This window comes from Schistocerca piceifrons, chromosome 11, assembly GCF_021461385.2.
Source record: "Schistocerca piceifrons isolate TAMUIC-IGC-003096 chromosome 11, iqSchPice1.1, whole genome shotgun sequence".
Lineage (NCBI taxonomy): Eukaryota > Metazoa > Arthropoda > Insecta > Orthoptera > Acrididae > Schistocerca > Schistocerca piceifrons.
Window position 1 is genome coordinate 88423606 of NC_060148.1, and position 13363 is coordinate 88436968.

At 39.2% G+C, this 13363-nt stretch overlaps 1 protein-coding gene across 1 annotated transcript in view; it reads right to left on the minus strand.

Annotated features, from left to right (window-relative positions):
• Positions 1 to 12897, minus strand: part of LOC124719733 (zinc finger protein 32-like) — a 74983-nt gene extending 62086 nt beyond the window's left edge. Inside the window, exon 1 of the mRNA XM_047244935.1 lies at positions 12657 to 12897. Coding sequence (XP_047100891.1) covers positions 12657 to 12713 — 57 coding nt within the window. The 5' untranslated portion in view covers positions 12714 to 12897. The remainder of the gene's footprint in view (positions 1 to 12656) is intronic.
• Between the last annotated feature and the right edge of the window lie 466 nt (positions 12898 to 13363).

Sequence of the window (13363 nt, forward strand, 5' to 3'; positions counted from 1 at the left end):
ACAACATTTTTTGTGTGTTCTTTCCAATTTAAGTTGTTCAAAACTGTAATTCCTAAGTACTTAGTTCAATTTATGGCCTTTAGATTTGACTGATTTATTATGTAACCAAAGTTTAATGGGTTCCTTTTAGCAACCGTGTGGATGACCTCACACTTTTTGTTATTTAGGGTCAACTGCCAATTTTTGCACCATTCAGATATCTTTTCTAAATCATTTTGCAATTTGTTTTGATATTCTGATGACTTTACTAGTCGATAAACGACAGCATCATCTGCAAACGATCTAAGACAGCTGCTCAGATTGTCTCCCAAATCGTTTACATAGATAAGAAACAGCAAAGGGCCTGTAATACTACCTTGGCGAATGCCAGAAATCACTTTTGTCTTACTCAACAACTTTCCGTCAATTACTACGAACTGTGACCTCTCTGACAAGAAATCACAAATCCAGTCACATAACTGAGACAATATTTCATAAGCACGCAATTGCACTACAAGCCACTTGTGTGGTACAGTGTCAAAAGCCTTTTGGAAATCCAGGAATACAGAATCAATCTAAATCCCTTGTCAATAGCACTCAACACTTCATGCGAATAAAGAGCTAGTTGTGTTTCACAAGAACAATGTTTCCTAAATCCATGCTGACTGTGTGTCAATACACCATTTTCTTCAAGGTAATTCATAATGTTCGAACACAATATATGTTCCAAAATCCTGCTGCATACCGACGTTAATGATATAGGCCTGTAATTTAGTGGATTACTCCTGCTACCTTTCTTGAATATTGGTGTGACCTGTGCAACCTTCCAGTCTTTGGGTACAGATCTTTCGTCGAGCGAACGGTTGTATATGATTGTTGAGTATGGAGCTAATGCATCAGCATAGTCTGAAAGGAACCTAACTCGTACACAGTCTGGACCAGAAGACTTGATTTTATTAAGTGTCTTAAGTTGCTTCACTACTCTGAGGATATTTGCTTCTACGTTACTCATGTTGGCAGCTGTTCTTGATTCGAATTCTGGACTATGTACTTTGTCTTCTTTTGCGAAGGCATTTTGGAAGGCTGTGCTTAGTAACTCTGCTTTGGCAGCACTGTCTTCGATAGTATTTCCACTGCTATTGCACAGAGACATAGGGGGCTCTGCTGCGGAACAAACATTTAAGGCTACGCACTGAACTTGTGCCTGCTCCAGTACTGTGCTCTGTCATCAAATTTGCTACGGATCACTGGCTGTCCTGCTTTAGAGAGGGTGGCAAGCTTCCAATCCCTAGGTTCTGTGATGAGGTACGGAAATTCAGCTTCTCGTCACCTGCTCGTGGTTTCAGCATTCTTCAACCACTTTCTGTAAATGCTCACAACAGTAGCATGTGAACAGCTGACTAGCTTCGCTGTTTCTGAGGTGGTCCCTCCCAGGCATTCTGACAACCATCTCGCTTTCGTCAAAGTCGCTTAAGTCTGCATATTTCCATATTTTCCCACTTATCCTCACTAGAATGAGTCCCCATTCATCTCTGCTCCACTTGTATACTTCTCTTACCGTGTCCAGCGCCCTTGGTGGCACCAGACAGCATACAACCTCACAAAGACAGTGATCATAAGATTCTGACTCAACAGAGTACTTTAAATCAGGTATTATCTGTAACTTAAAAACTGAATTAAATTACACTATAAGCCTTGCAACAAAATTGCAAAGCATTCTCCTGTCTGAGAGAAATGTAGTTACTGTTATTAACAGGAAGGCCAATTGCAAATATGTAAACAAACTACTTTAAGGACCTTCCGGACTGTTATTACTGAAATGGAATACAGAGAGGTTGGTAGCACGGCATGCACAGAGGGAGAAGGTGGCAAGAAGGGGAATAGAGAGAGGTAGGCAGAAGAGATAAACAGAGAAAGGGGAGGAGTTGGGGTGATGCAAGATGTACATGGAGGTTGGTTGGTTGATTTGTGGAAGGGGACCAAACACCGACGTCATCAGTCTCATTGGATCAGGGAAGGATGGGGAAGGTTGTCGGCCATGCCTCTTTCAAAGGATCCATCCCGGCATTTACCTGAGGCGATTTAGGGAAATCACGGAAAACCTAAATCAGAGTAGCTAGATATGGGTTTGAACCATCAACCTCCCAAATGCAAGTCCAGTGGGCTAACCACTGTGCCACCTCACTCAGTAGTAGAGGTATGAGGGGTAGGGGAACAAGTGGAAAAGAAAGAGGTGGGAGAAGGATAGAGATAGAGGAAGGGGAGCAAGAAAATAGTCAGAGAAAGGACGTGGAGGAGCTGGACAAATAAGAGTGGGGAGAAGGAGAGACAGAGTGGCGAGGACAAGATGGACACACAGAGGTGACACAACGAAGTGGACAGAGAGACGGAGGAAGCAAGTGGTGGACGCAAAGAAGGGGATGTCGAGATGTGTTCAGTATACATGTCAAATGTTTACGCAGGTGAAACATGGCCTAGTACCAGATACATTGACATATATAAAACTTGGCCAATTTTGTGCCACAAATGAAGTGTTTCCACCAACTGCCAAAAATAAGCACCTATGAGTTACATTTCCAAACCATTAAGCATATGTGTAAGCCATCACTGCAAGAGGAAAGTTTAGTTTGTCTCTCCCAGGTTGTGTACATGTTCGTCTTTGGTCAGGCATATGTCCTTGTTGTGGCGAGGGGGAGGGGGGGGGGGTTCCACTATATCAACCACTGACGTAAACAAATTATTATGATTGTATTAAAACATTTTATACACAGTGTTTCTGAGGAAGAACAATAAACAACCCATGCAATTTTGTCAGATGCTAGTTGGTAGATTAGCTGTGGAATTTTATTATTTATAATGTTGTATCAAGCTCATTTTTACTTTTATTCATTTTTTATTTTAGGAACTGAAAAATGAAGAAACTGAAAGTTTTTCAAACATACGAATACTGAACAGCACAAGCCAAGTGGTGCTATGCAAACTAGGGTTCATTGTTGCATTTCAACGATATTTCTCTGCTAAGTACCACATAAGCTCACTTGATGCCAAGAGAATCAAGGCCTGGAAAGAAGTGTGTCTAGAGATAGGATCTGTTGCTAAGAGGCATGGTGGTGGAGTGTCAGTAACAGTGGTGGCGGCTATTAATCACACTTCAGGTACGTTTGCAAGAAGTCCTAAGACATCTGTATGATACTACATGTGCTCCTTGTCCCAAAATCATCTATCCACAATGTACTAAACAACAGCCTAAAGCTTTATGCATACAAAGTGCAACTCTTACATGAGGTAAAACTCAATGATAAACCTAAACCTGCAGTATTTAAAATTACTCTCCTGGATATCTTCCTGTGGGGGTATGTTAGACAGGTTGTACTGTACCAAAGTGACAACTCTAGAACAGCTTCATGAGCAGATTAGAACTGAGACAGTTAAGCCACATATGCAAAAAGATACTTCGAGAGAAATTAAGTATCAATGAGACATCCTCCATTCCTCTCGTCGGTCTTACGTTGAAATGTGAGACTGAACAAACAAAACTTCAAAACTTTGTGTATTCATTATTTAGTGAATCTTTTATATGTACTGGACACATGTTGTATCACATACATCTCAAATTCAATTTTTTCATCTCTCACTCCAGTATTTTGTTACTGTTATTATTAAAATCCTAGGCATCTGTGACATGTCAAATGTGGGAGTGATGGTAAACCACATTATTTTGTTGGGCGGGTGGGGGGAAGACGTAAGTAATTGCAACCCTCTCCTCTAGAGCTGAATTCTGGAGCCATGCCTGGCTCTGATATGCAAAGCTTACTTCCTCCACTCCCCACACCCCCCAGAAAACTCGTTCATGGAGTCATGAAAACAGAATAAATGTTCAGCATGTTTCATATTTTTGAATGTTTACTGCAATTGTAAAACTGACATGTTTTGTATTGTAATGAGAGTTTGCAACTGTGATCCACAGTTAATGCAGCTAACGATACTAAAAGCAAAAATAATTACCTATAAGATCTAAAATTATTATAATTAATGACAGTGTAACAGATAGCCCACTTTCAGTATTGCAGCTGTGACACACGAAGAAATTTCAACAATGAAATTGATAACAAGATCCTAAAATTTAACAGTCTATGGAACAATTGTAAATAGGCTTTAAAACAAACCAAGAAAGAGCCACAGTTGAAGATCCAGAAAGTCATGGCAGTTCCTACTATGCTCTATGGATCTGAAACATTGGTTCCCACACAAAAGAATATGAGCAGGACCCAGGCTATGTAAATGAGATTTTTCTGTAGTGTTAAAGAGTGCACCAAAGGAGGTCACTTCAGAAATGAATACATTAGAAATGAATTGCTAGCTGATTCAGTGCACCAAAAAGTTGATCTAGATAGAAACAGATGGTAGGAATGTGTATACGGACTGCATCAAAATAGACTCCCAAAACAAATTCTTGACTAGAAACCTACAGGGACAAGACTGTGGAAGACCACAGAAGAGATGACTGGATTTTATTGACCAGAACAGATGAAACCACCAAATTTGTAATGGAAATAAACTGAAAATCTTGTCATATTTCATATCTTTGAAAGTAGTCCTTCAATACTAGGATTCACAGAATGTCGCATACAACAAATTCAAAGCATAGTTAATGTAAAGAAGGGACTTCTCAAAACAATTTGCGAATCACCAACACATTTATAACATAATATGGACTGAAAATCCTGTCAGCATGAAATAAGCAGTCATGATATTGGTCCCACATTATTACTCTCAATTAAATGATTGACTAAAATGTTCAAACAATGCATTCTTCACTTATGGTGTTGCCTCAAGTTGCAGGCACTGAAACCGTACATTGAATCAAAGATTGTTCTAACCATTTAGTAATACTCAAATACAGGGTGATTCAAAAAGAATACCACAACTTTAGGAATTTAAAACTCTGCAACGACAAAAGGCACAGCTAAGCACTATCTGTCGGCGAATTAAGGGAGCTATAAAATTTCATTTAGTTGTACATTTGTTCGCTTGAGGCGCTGTTGACTAGGCGTCAGCGTCAGTTGATGCTAAGATGGCGACCGCTCAACAGAAGGCTTTTTGTGTTATTGAGTACGGCAGAAGTGAATCGACGACAGTTGTTCAGCGTGCATTTTGAACGAAGTATGGTGTTAAACCTCCTGATAGGTGGTGTATTAAACGTTGGTATAAACAGTTTACAGAGAATGGGTGTTTGTGCAAAGGGAAAAGTTCTGGACGGCCGAGAACGAGTGATGAAAATGTAGCACGCATCCAGCAAGCATTTGTTCGCAGCCCAGGAAAATCAACTCGCAGAGCTAGCAGAGAGCTGCAAATTCCACAATCAACTGTATGGAGAGTCCTACGAAAAAGGTTAGTTATGAAACCTTATCGTCTGAAATTGGTTCAAGCACTGTCTGCAGCTGATAAGATTAAAAGAATCGATTTCTGTGATTTTATCCTTGCTCAAATGGAAACAGATGAATGTTTCGTTTCAAAGATTGTGTTTAGTGATGAAGCTACTTTCCACACTAACGGGAAAGTCAACCGTCACAATGTCTGTATATGGGGCACTGAGAATCCGCGGGAAACCACTCAGTATGAACGTGACTCGCCTAAGGTGAACGTTTTCTGTGCCATTTCAGCCAATAAAGTTTTCGCTCCCTTTTTCTTCGAAGGTGCTACTGTAACTGGACTACAGTATCTGGAGATGTTAGAGAATTGGCTGTTCCCTCAGCTCGAACAAGAAGCACAACAATTCATATTTCAGCAGGATGGAGCGCCACCACATTGGCACTTATCTGTCCGTAACTACCTGAACGTCAACTACCCGAGGCGATGGATCGGCCGCCAGGCAGCCCGTGACAGAGCACTTCATCACTGGTCTCCAAGAAGCCCTGATCTTACCCCCTGCGATTTTTTCTTATGGGGGTATGTTAAGGATATGGTGTTTCAGCCACCTCTCCCAGCCACCATTGATGATTTGAAATGAGAAATAACAGCAGCTATCCAAACTGTTACGCCTGATATGCTACAGAGAGTGTGGAACGAGTTGGAGTATCGGGTTGATATTGCTCGAGTGTCTGGAGGGGGCCATATTGAACATCTCTGAACTTGTTTTTGAGTGAAAAAAAACCTTTTTAAATACTCTTTGTAATGATGTATAACAGAAGGTTATATTATGTTTCTTTCATTAAATACACCTTTTTAAAGTTGTGGTATTCTTTTTGAATCACCCTGTATATGTAAAGTAGGCCTAACCACATATAGGCTCCTACATATATGTTTATTTGTCCATCTATTGTCTTTCTCAGTACATATAATGCACATAAGATATTGGACAGAAATTCTTTTTACCTATTGGTTTTACAAATTGTTAATACATCATTTAAATTTTGATAACCACACTAAAATTAAACTACAATAAAAAGTATGACTTACATGTTTCCACATACAAGGTACTGAGAGATTGAATCAAAGCAGTTTCGCAGTAGGCAGGATGATGGATTTTTTTAACAAGAACGTAGTTTACAAAGAGATTTTATATATCTGAGTAATCTGTTGTACAGTTTTGTTCCTGCTTGATACAGACCTTTTTGGCATAATGTGGTGTTGCACTGATTAGGATGTATGGCACTGACTTTTTCCTGTAGTCATGGACAAAGTTGTTTTGAATAAAAAGTTTTCTTTTCCTTGGTATACTTTTTTGACATGTGTAACTACTTATATAATAGTAAATATGGGTAAGATTTTTAGATCTTAACAAAAAAGATTTGCACAGTTTTCTGCTGCTTGGTTGTTTCATTATTTTTTTTATAGAGCCTTTTGTTTCCTGCAAAACTGTTTTGGTGTGGTGTACATTTTCCCAGAAAATGATACCGTACTTCAGTAATGAATGTACACAAACAAAATGTTCACCACTGACTGTACTGTTGATAAGCATTCTTAATGCATAGCTCTTTTTTGTTAGTTTTGAATTAAAAAGTAGTTCACCATGCACTGGATAAATATGTACCCTGATGTACCTACATATGTACCAGCTTGGATTTCGAAAACATTGATCATGTGAAACCCAACTTGCAGTTTTCTTTACATGACATTCTGAAAGCTTTGAATCATGACAGTCAGGTAGGTGCAGCATTTCTTAATATCCAAAAGGCATTTGACACAGTACCACGCCTACGATTATTGTCAAAAGTACAATCATATGGGGTACCAAGTGAAATTTGTGACTGGGTTGAGGACTTTTTGGTAGAGAGGAGCGTGTTATCTTGGATGGAGAGTCATCGTCAGATGTAGCAGTAATTTCACGTGGCCCCCAGGGAAGTGTGTTGAGACCCTTGCTGTTCATGTTGCAGACAATATTAAAAGAAACCTCAGACTTTGCAGATGCAGCTATCTATAATGAAGTACTGTCTCAAAGAACTGCAAAAACATCATATGATTTCAAAGTGGTGTAAAAATTGGCAACTTGCTCTAAGTGTTCACAAATATAAAATTGTGTACTTCACAAAACAAAAAATGTAATATTCTTTGACTATAATATCAATGAGTCACTGTTGCAATTGGCCAATTCATACAAATACCTGGGTGCAACACTTTGTTGGAATATGAAATGGAATGATTACATAGGCTCAGTCGTGGGTAAAGCAGGTGGTAGACTTCGGTTTATTGGTGGAACACTGGGGACATGTAATCAGTCTGCAAAAGAGATCACTTACAAACTACTCGTGCAACCAGTTCTACAATATTGCTCAGGTGTGTGGGACCCGTACCACATAGGACTAACAGGGAATATTGAACTTATACCGAGAAGGGTAACATGAATGGTCACAGGTTTTTCTGACCCACGGGAGTGTGTCACAGATATACTGAAGGAACTGAACTGGCAGACTCCTGAAGATTGACATAAACTATCCCTAGAAAGCCTGTTACCAAAGTATCGAGAACCGGCTTTAAATGATGACTCTAGGAATATACTATAACCCCCTATGTATCGTTTCCATAAGGGTCATGAGGCATTCAAACAATCATTCTTCTCACATTCCATACATGAATGGAATGGGAAGAACCCTAATAACTGGTACAATGGTATGTACCCTCCGCCATGCACCTCACAGTTGTTTGCAAAGTATACATGTAGATGGGATGTGACAATGAGATCTCTACTTACGGTTTTCTTCAACATAAATACAGATAAATTTTGCAGCATGTTAGACCTAGAGATGTGGCAAAAATAAAAGAATCAAACCGAAAAATGTATAGTTATTGCTTAAATATGGGATTTCTTTAGGTTTTGGTGCCATCAGCTTAAATACTGGATATCTTACTGGTGAAGGCTAATTTACCAAACTCAGACGGCTGTCGCAAAATGAAATACTCATGTTATCATGCTCTGCACTTAGATGTATTTTGCATTAGTTGACTTGCATATAAAAATGATGTCTTATTTTGTGTACTTTCAACCCATGTTATCTTGTGGAATGATTTTCTATAGCAATCCAAAAAAGTGCAGGAGGTCAGGTCCATATGTAGGAGGATAAGAGTGGAGAAACTTCAGGATAAGGAAATCAGGCACAAGTACATACCAGCAATCTCAGAAAGGTACCAGTTAGATGAATGTAGTCAATTACAGTCACTGCAAAAGGAATGGACAAGGTACAGGGACACAGTACTAGAAGTGGCTAAAGAATGTCTTGGAACAGTAGTGTGTAAAAGTAGAATGAAGCAAACAGCTTGTGGAATGACACAGTCAAGGCAGCCTGTAAAAGGAAAAAGAAGGCGTATCAAAAATGGCTACATACTAGAACTCAGGTAGACAGAGAAAGTTATGTTGAAGAAAGAAACAAAGCCAAACAGATAATTGCAGCATCCAAGAAGAAATCTTGGGAAGACTTTGGAAACAGGTTGGAGACTTTGGGTCAAGCTGCTGGAAAACCATTCTGGAGTGTAATTAGCAGTCTTCGAAAGGGAGGTAAGAATGAAATGACAAGTATTTTGGACGGGCCAGGAAAACTGCTGGTGAATCCTGTGGATGCCTTGGGCAGATGGAGGGAATATTTTGAAGAGTTGCTCAATGTAGGTGAAAATACGATCAGCAATGTTTCAGATTTCGAGGTAGAATGGGATTGGAATGATGATGGAAATAGGATCACATTTGAGGAATCGGAGAAAATGGTCAATAGATGGCAGTGCAATAAAGCAGCTGGGGTGGATGAAATTAAGTCGGAACTCATCAAATACAGTGGAATGTCAGGTCTTAAACGGCTACACAGGATAACTGAAATGGCCTGGGAGTCGGGACAGGTTCCATCAGACTGGACGAAAGCAGTAATCACCCCAATCTTTAAACATGGAAACAGAAAAGATTGTAACAACTACAGAGGTATCTCAGTAATCAGCATCTTCTCAGGTATTGTTGAAAGGAAAGTGCGAGTATTAGTTGAGGACCAATTGGATGGAAATCAGTGTGGGTTTAGGCCTCTTAGAGGTTGTCAGGACCAGATCTTTAGCTTACGGCAAATAATGGAGAAGTGTTATGAGTGGAACAGGGAACTGTATATATGCTTTATAGATCTAGAAAAGGCATATGACCGAGTTCCTTGGAGGAAGTTATTGTCTGTTCTACGAGATTATGGAATAGGAGGCAAACTTTTGCAAGCAATTAAAGGTCTTTACATGGATAGTCAGGCAGCAGTTAGAGTTGACGATAAATTGAGTTCACGGTTCAGAGTAGTTTCAGGGGTAAGACAAGGCTGCAACCTGTCTCCACTGTTGTTCATATTATTTATGGATCATATGTTGAAAACAATAGACTGGCTGGGTTAGATTAAGACATGGGAACACAAAATAAGCAGTCTCGCATATGCGGATGACTTAGTTGTGATGGCAGATTCGATTAAAAGTTTGCAAAGTAATATTTCAGAGCTATATCAGAAATGTAAGGACTATGGTATGAAGATTAGCATCTCCAAAACGAAAGTAATGTCAGTGGGAAAGAGATATAAACGGTTTGAGTGCCAAATAGGAGGAACAAAGTTAGAACAGGTGGACGGTTTCAAGTACTCAGGATGCATATTTTCACAGGATGGCAACATAGTGAAAGAACTGGAAGCGAGGTCCAGCAAAGCTAATGCAGTGAGCGCTCAGCTACGATCTACTCTCTTCTGCAAGAAGGAAGTCAGTACCGAGACTAAGTTATCTGTGCACCGTTCAATCTTTCGACCAACTTTGTTGTATGGGAGCGAAAGCTGGGTGGATTCAGGTTACCTTATCAACAAGGTTGAGGTTACTGATATGAAAGTAGCTAGGATGACTGCAGGTACTAGTAGATGGGAACAATGGCAGGAGGGTGTCCACAACGAGGAAATCAAAGAAAAACTGGGAATGAACTCTATAGATGTAGCAGCCAGGGTGAACAGGCTTAGATGGTGGGGTCATGTTACACACATGGGAGAAGCAAGGTTACCCAAGAGACTCATGGATTCAGCAGTAGAGGGTAGGAGGAGTCGGGGCAGACCGAGGAGAAGGTACCTGGATTCGGTTAAGAATGATTTTGAAGTAATAGGTTTAACATCAGAAGAGGCACCACTGTTAGCACTGAATAGGGGATCATGGAGGAATTTTATAAGGGGGACTATGCTCTAGACTGAACGCTGAAAGGCATAATCAGTCTTAAATGATGATGATCATGATCCAAAAAAGTCATTAATCAAATGCAAGCAGTAAGAATAATGTGTACAGTAGATAACTGCATACCTTGCAGATGTCTTGTCAAATATCTGGATTTCTTATCCCACTTCCCAGAAAATTTACTCACTGGTGTTATGAGTAATAATAATAACTTTCAGGTTATTTATAAATCACATAACCACAGTGTAAGCAACAAATATTTAATTCAATGTTGGATTTCCTACAACCCTAGGGTTCTGTATTCTGGTTCATTCATTAATTATATTCTGTAGCTACCATCAACAAGGAGAAACTGGGGATGTGGAAGAGTCAAGGTATGAAATTAACAAAAGACAAGGAGATCATACAAACTTAATTTGTATATTCTATTAACAATCATATAGTACTACACTGCTTCATGCAAATCACACCTATGTTTAATTGAGTAAACTAGAAAGGAAGTGGTTAGCTTGAAAAAACAGTTGCTGCCTCCTCAGTTTTACTATACATCTCATGTTTGTCTACTGGTGCTAGCTTAATATTTCCTTGACTACAATGGTACTTTTCAAAGTAAATATTTTCCCACACTTGTAAATACTGAGTCATATTTATGGTGCATTAAAACTTGTCTTACAGCTTTCCCACAATCACTACTACTAGCCATGTAGGTAGCAGAACTTTCCAGCCTCTGAATTTAGATACTTTGACAATTTATTTAAAAAAAATGGTCCATGAGATACATTTTTTATGTCCTCTGAATAGTTAGGAATTCAAAATTCCTTGGTTAATTATGGACGGGAGTTTATTGAATATCTTCCCATCAGAGTACATAACTCAATTTGGCACTATTGACAAGGAGGAAAGTCCACATAAAATTATTTTTGTCTTGTTTTATAACTGCGTATCTCACAGTTAAGCTGAAACTAATATTAATCACCGGCAACAGAAACGTTTACAGAGTAAATATACCAAGGGCACTTAACATGATAACAACACACAACACTAACGATGAATATGGAACTCCCACTTGAATAGGTATCATTACCCACTCCTTCAAAATTATATAATTATCAGGATTTATGAGCTGAAGATTCGCACTAACAGAATGGCAAGTTAAGAGTGATTTTCATAATCAATCTACAGTTTTTACTGGTTATGGAAACTATTATAAGAAAATATAAAGCCAGCAAAAATACTGTAGCTTTGTACTGTAACTGGATCAGTAAAAATGTTTTTCAAAGTAGCAATTTTGCTCCTAATGTCATTATTTACGTTTTATCTAGTCTAAATGCAAATAGTATATATCAGTTTGGTGACGTTTAGTTGTCAGTCCAATGTAATGTAATGTGACAGGATTGGTTCTTTGCCTCATTAGGATCTCTAAGACGAATCTATGAAACGGAGAACGAATTAAGATATCAAACGTAGCAAAAAGACAATTATGACAAAAATTCGCATTAGGTAAACCCGGTTTGGAAGAACATGTGTTGTTTCTGTTTAAATTAAATGTAAACGCGTCTGTATGTGCAAAAATGCGGCCGTCTGTATGTGCAAAAATGCGGCCCATGCATTCATGCATTTTTTTAAAATTAATTATTGTGCTAAGAAATCTACTAATCACTGCAAAGCAAGTATTGCAACTGCAACGTCGGTCAGTATAATACTCAAGATATTTAAGTATATGATAACTGCTGTTCTACAGCACGAATCAATGTGAAGGTTACTCAAAAGCTAAGGCAAGAATTTTGATCTCGCTGCTCTTTTTATGCGGCTTAACCGAAATGTCAACGCATCCACAAGTTGCAAAAAATTTGCCAGGCCACAAATACTATGCTTTCGTGGGACAAAGTCGTAAAATACCAAAAACGTTTATAAAACGCACAGACGGTCAGAACAGAGAAGCTGTTCGTCAACAAATATACGTAAATGAATAAAACTATCGAACGACAGAACCCCACAAATAGTAAATAAAAACATCTGATCCTTACAAACTCCTCCCAAAAAATTATACGCTGAAAGCTGCGTGCAATGCTGTCGTCCGCCATCCTCGAATAACGAATATTTTATTTCAAAAGGTGTCTTCTCGAATGCTGTGAAAATCTCCGATTTTGCAACAAATATCACCACGAAAAAGACGGCTTCGCGTGTCGATGAATGCTGCACATTCACTGCAGCTGCGAGTCTGCAACAATCAACAATTACCCATCCCCTGATCTTTTGAACTTCCGATCAAAATAACTTTGTGATTGACACTTGTGGGACTCGAGGGGTGGGGGGCGAGGAACACCCAATCGCTGGGTGAGCGTGTTTCGCCCACCTACATGTGCGCCATATTGGTCTCATGTATAGATTTTACGCTACGTCCTTAAATATTTAAGCAGCCTATGCCGTTACTAGCCATCTGCATGGCCATCTGTCAGTACAGGTCTACAGTACGCTCGCTCCGTCAGGACCAAGCGTAACATTATTATGAATATGAGGTAGTTTGCCACTGCTGACAAATCCGCGTGTTGTATCGAAGACAACAGAGACTTTGTATCGACTTTTGTGATCGTTCGGGACGGTAGCCATCAAACAGTTGCAGACGAATTAATTCTGCGGGTCAAAAAGCTGTTTCTGCTGTTCGTCTTTGATAAACTGTCTTATATTTTATGATCTAAATTTTGTGAATATAGAACCTGCCCATAAATATTTC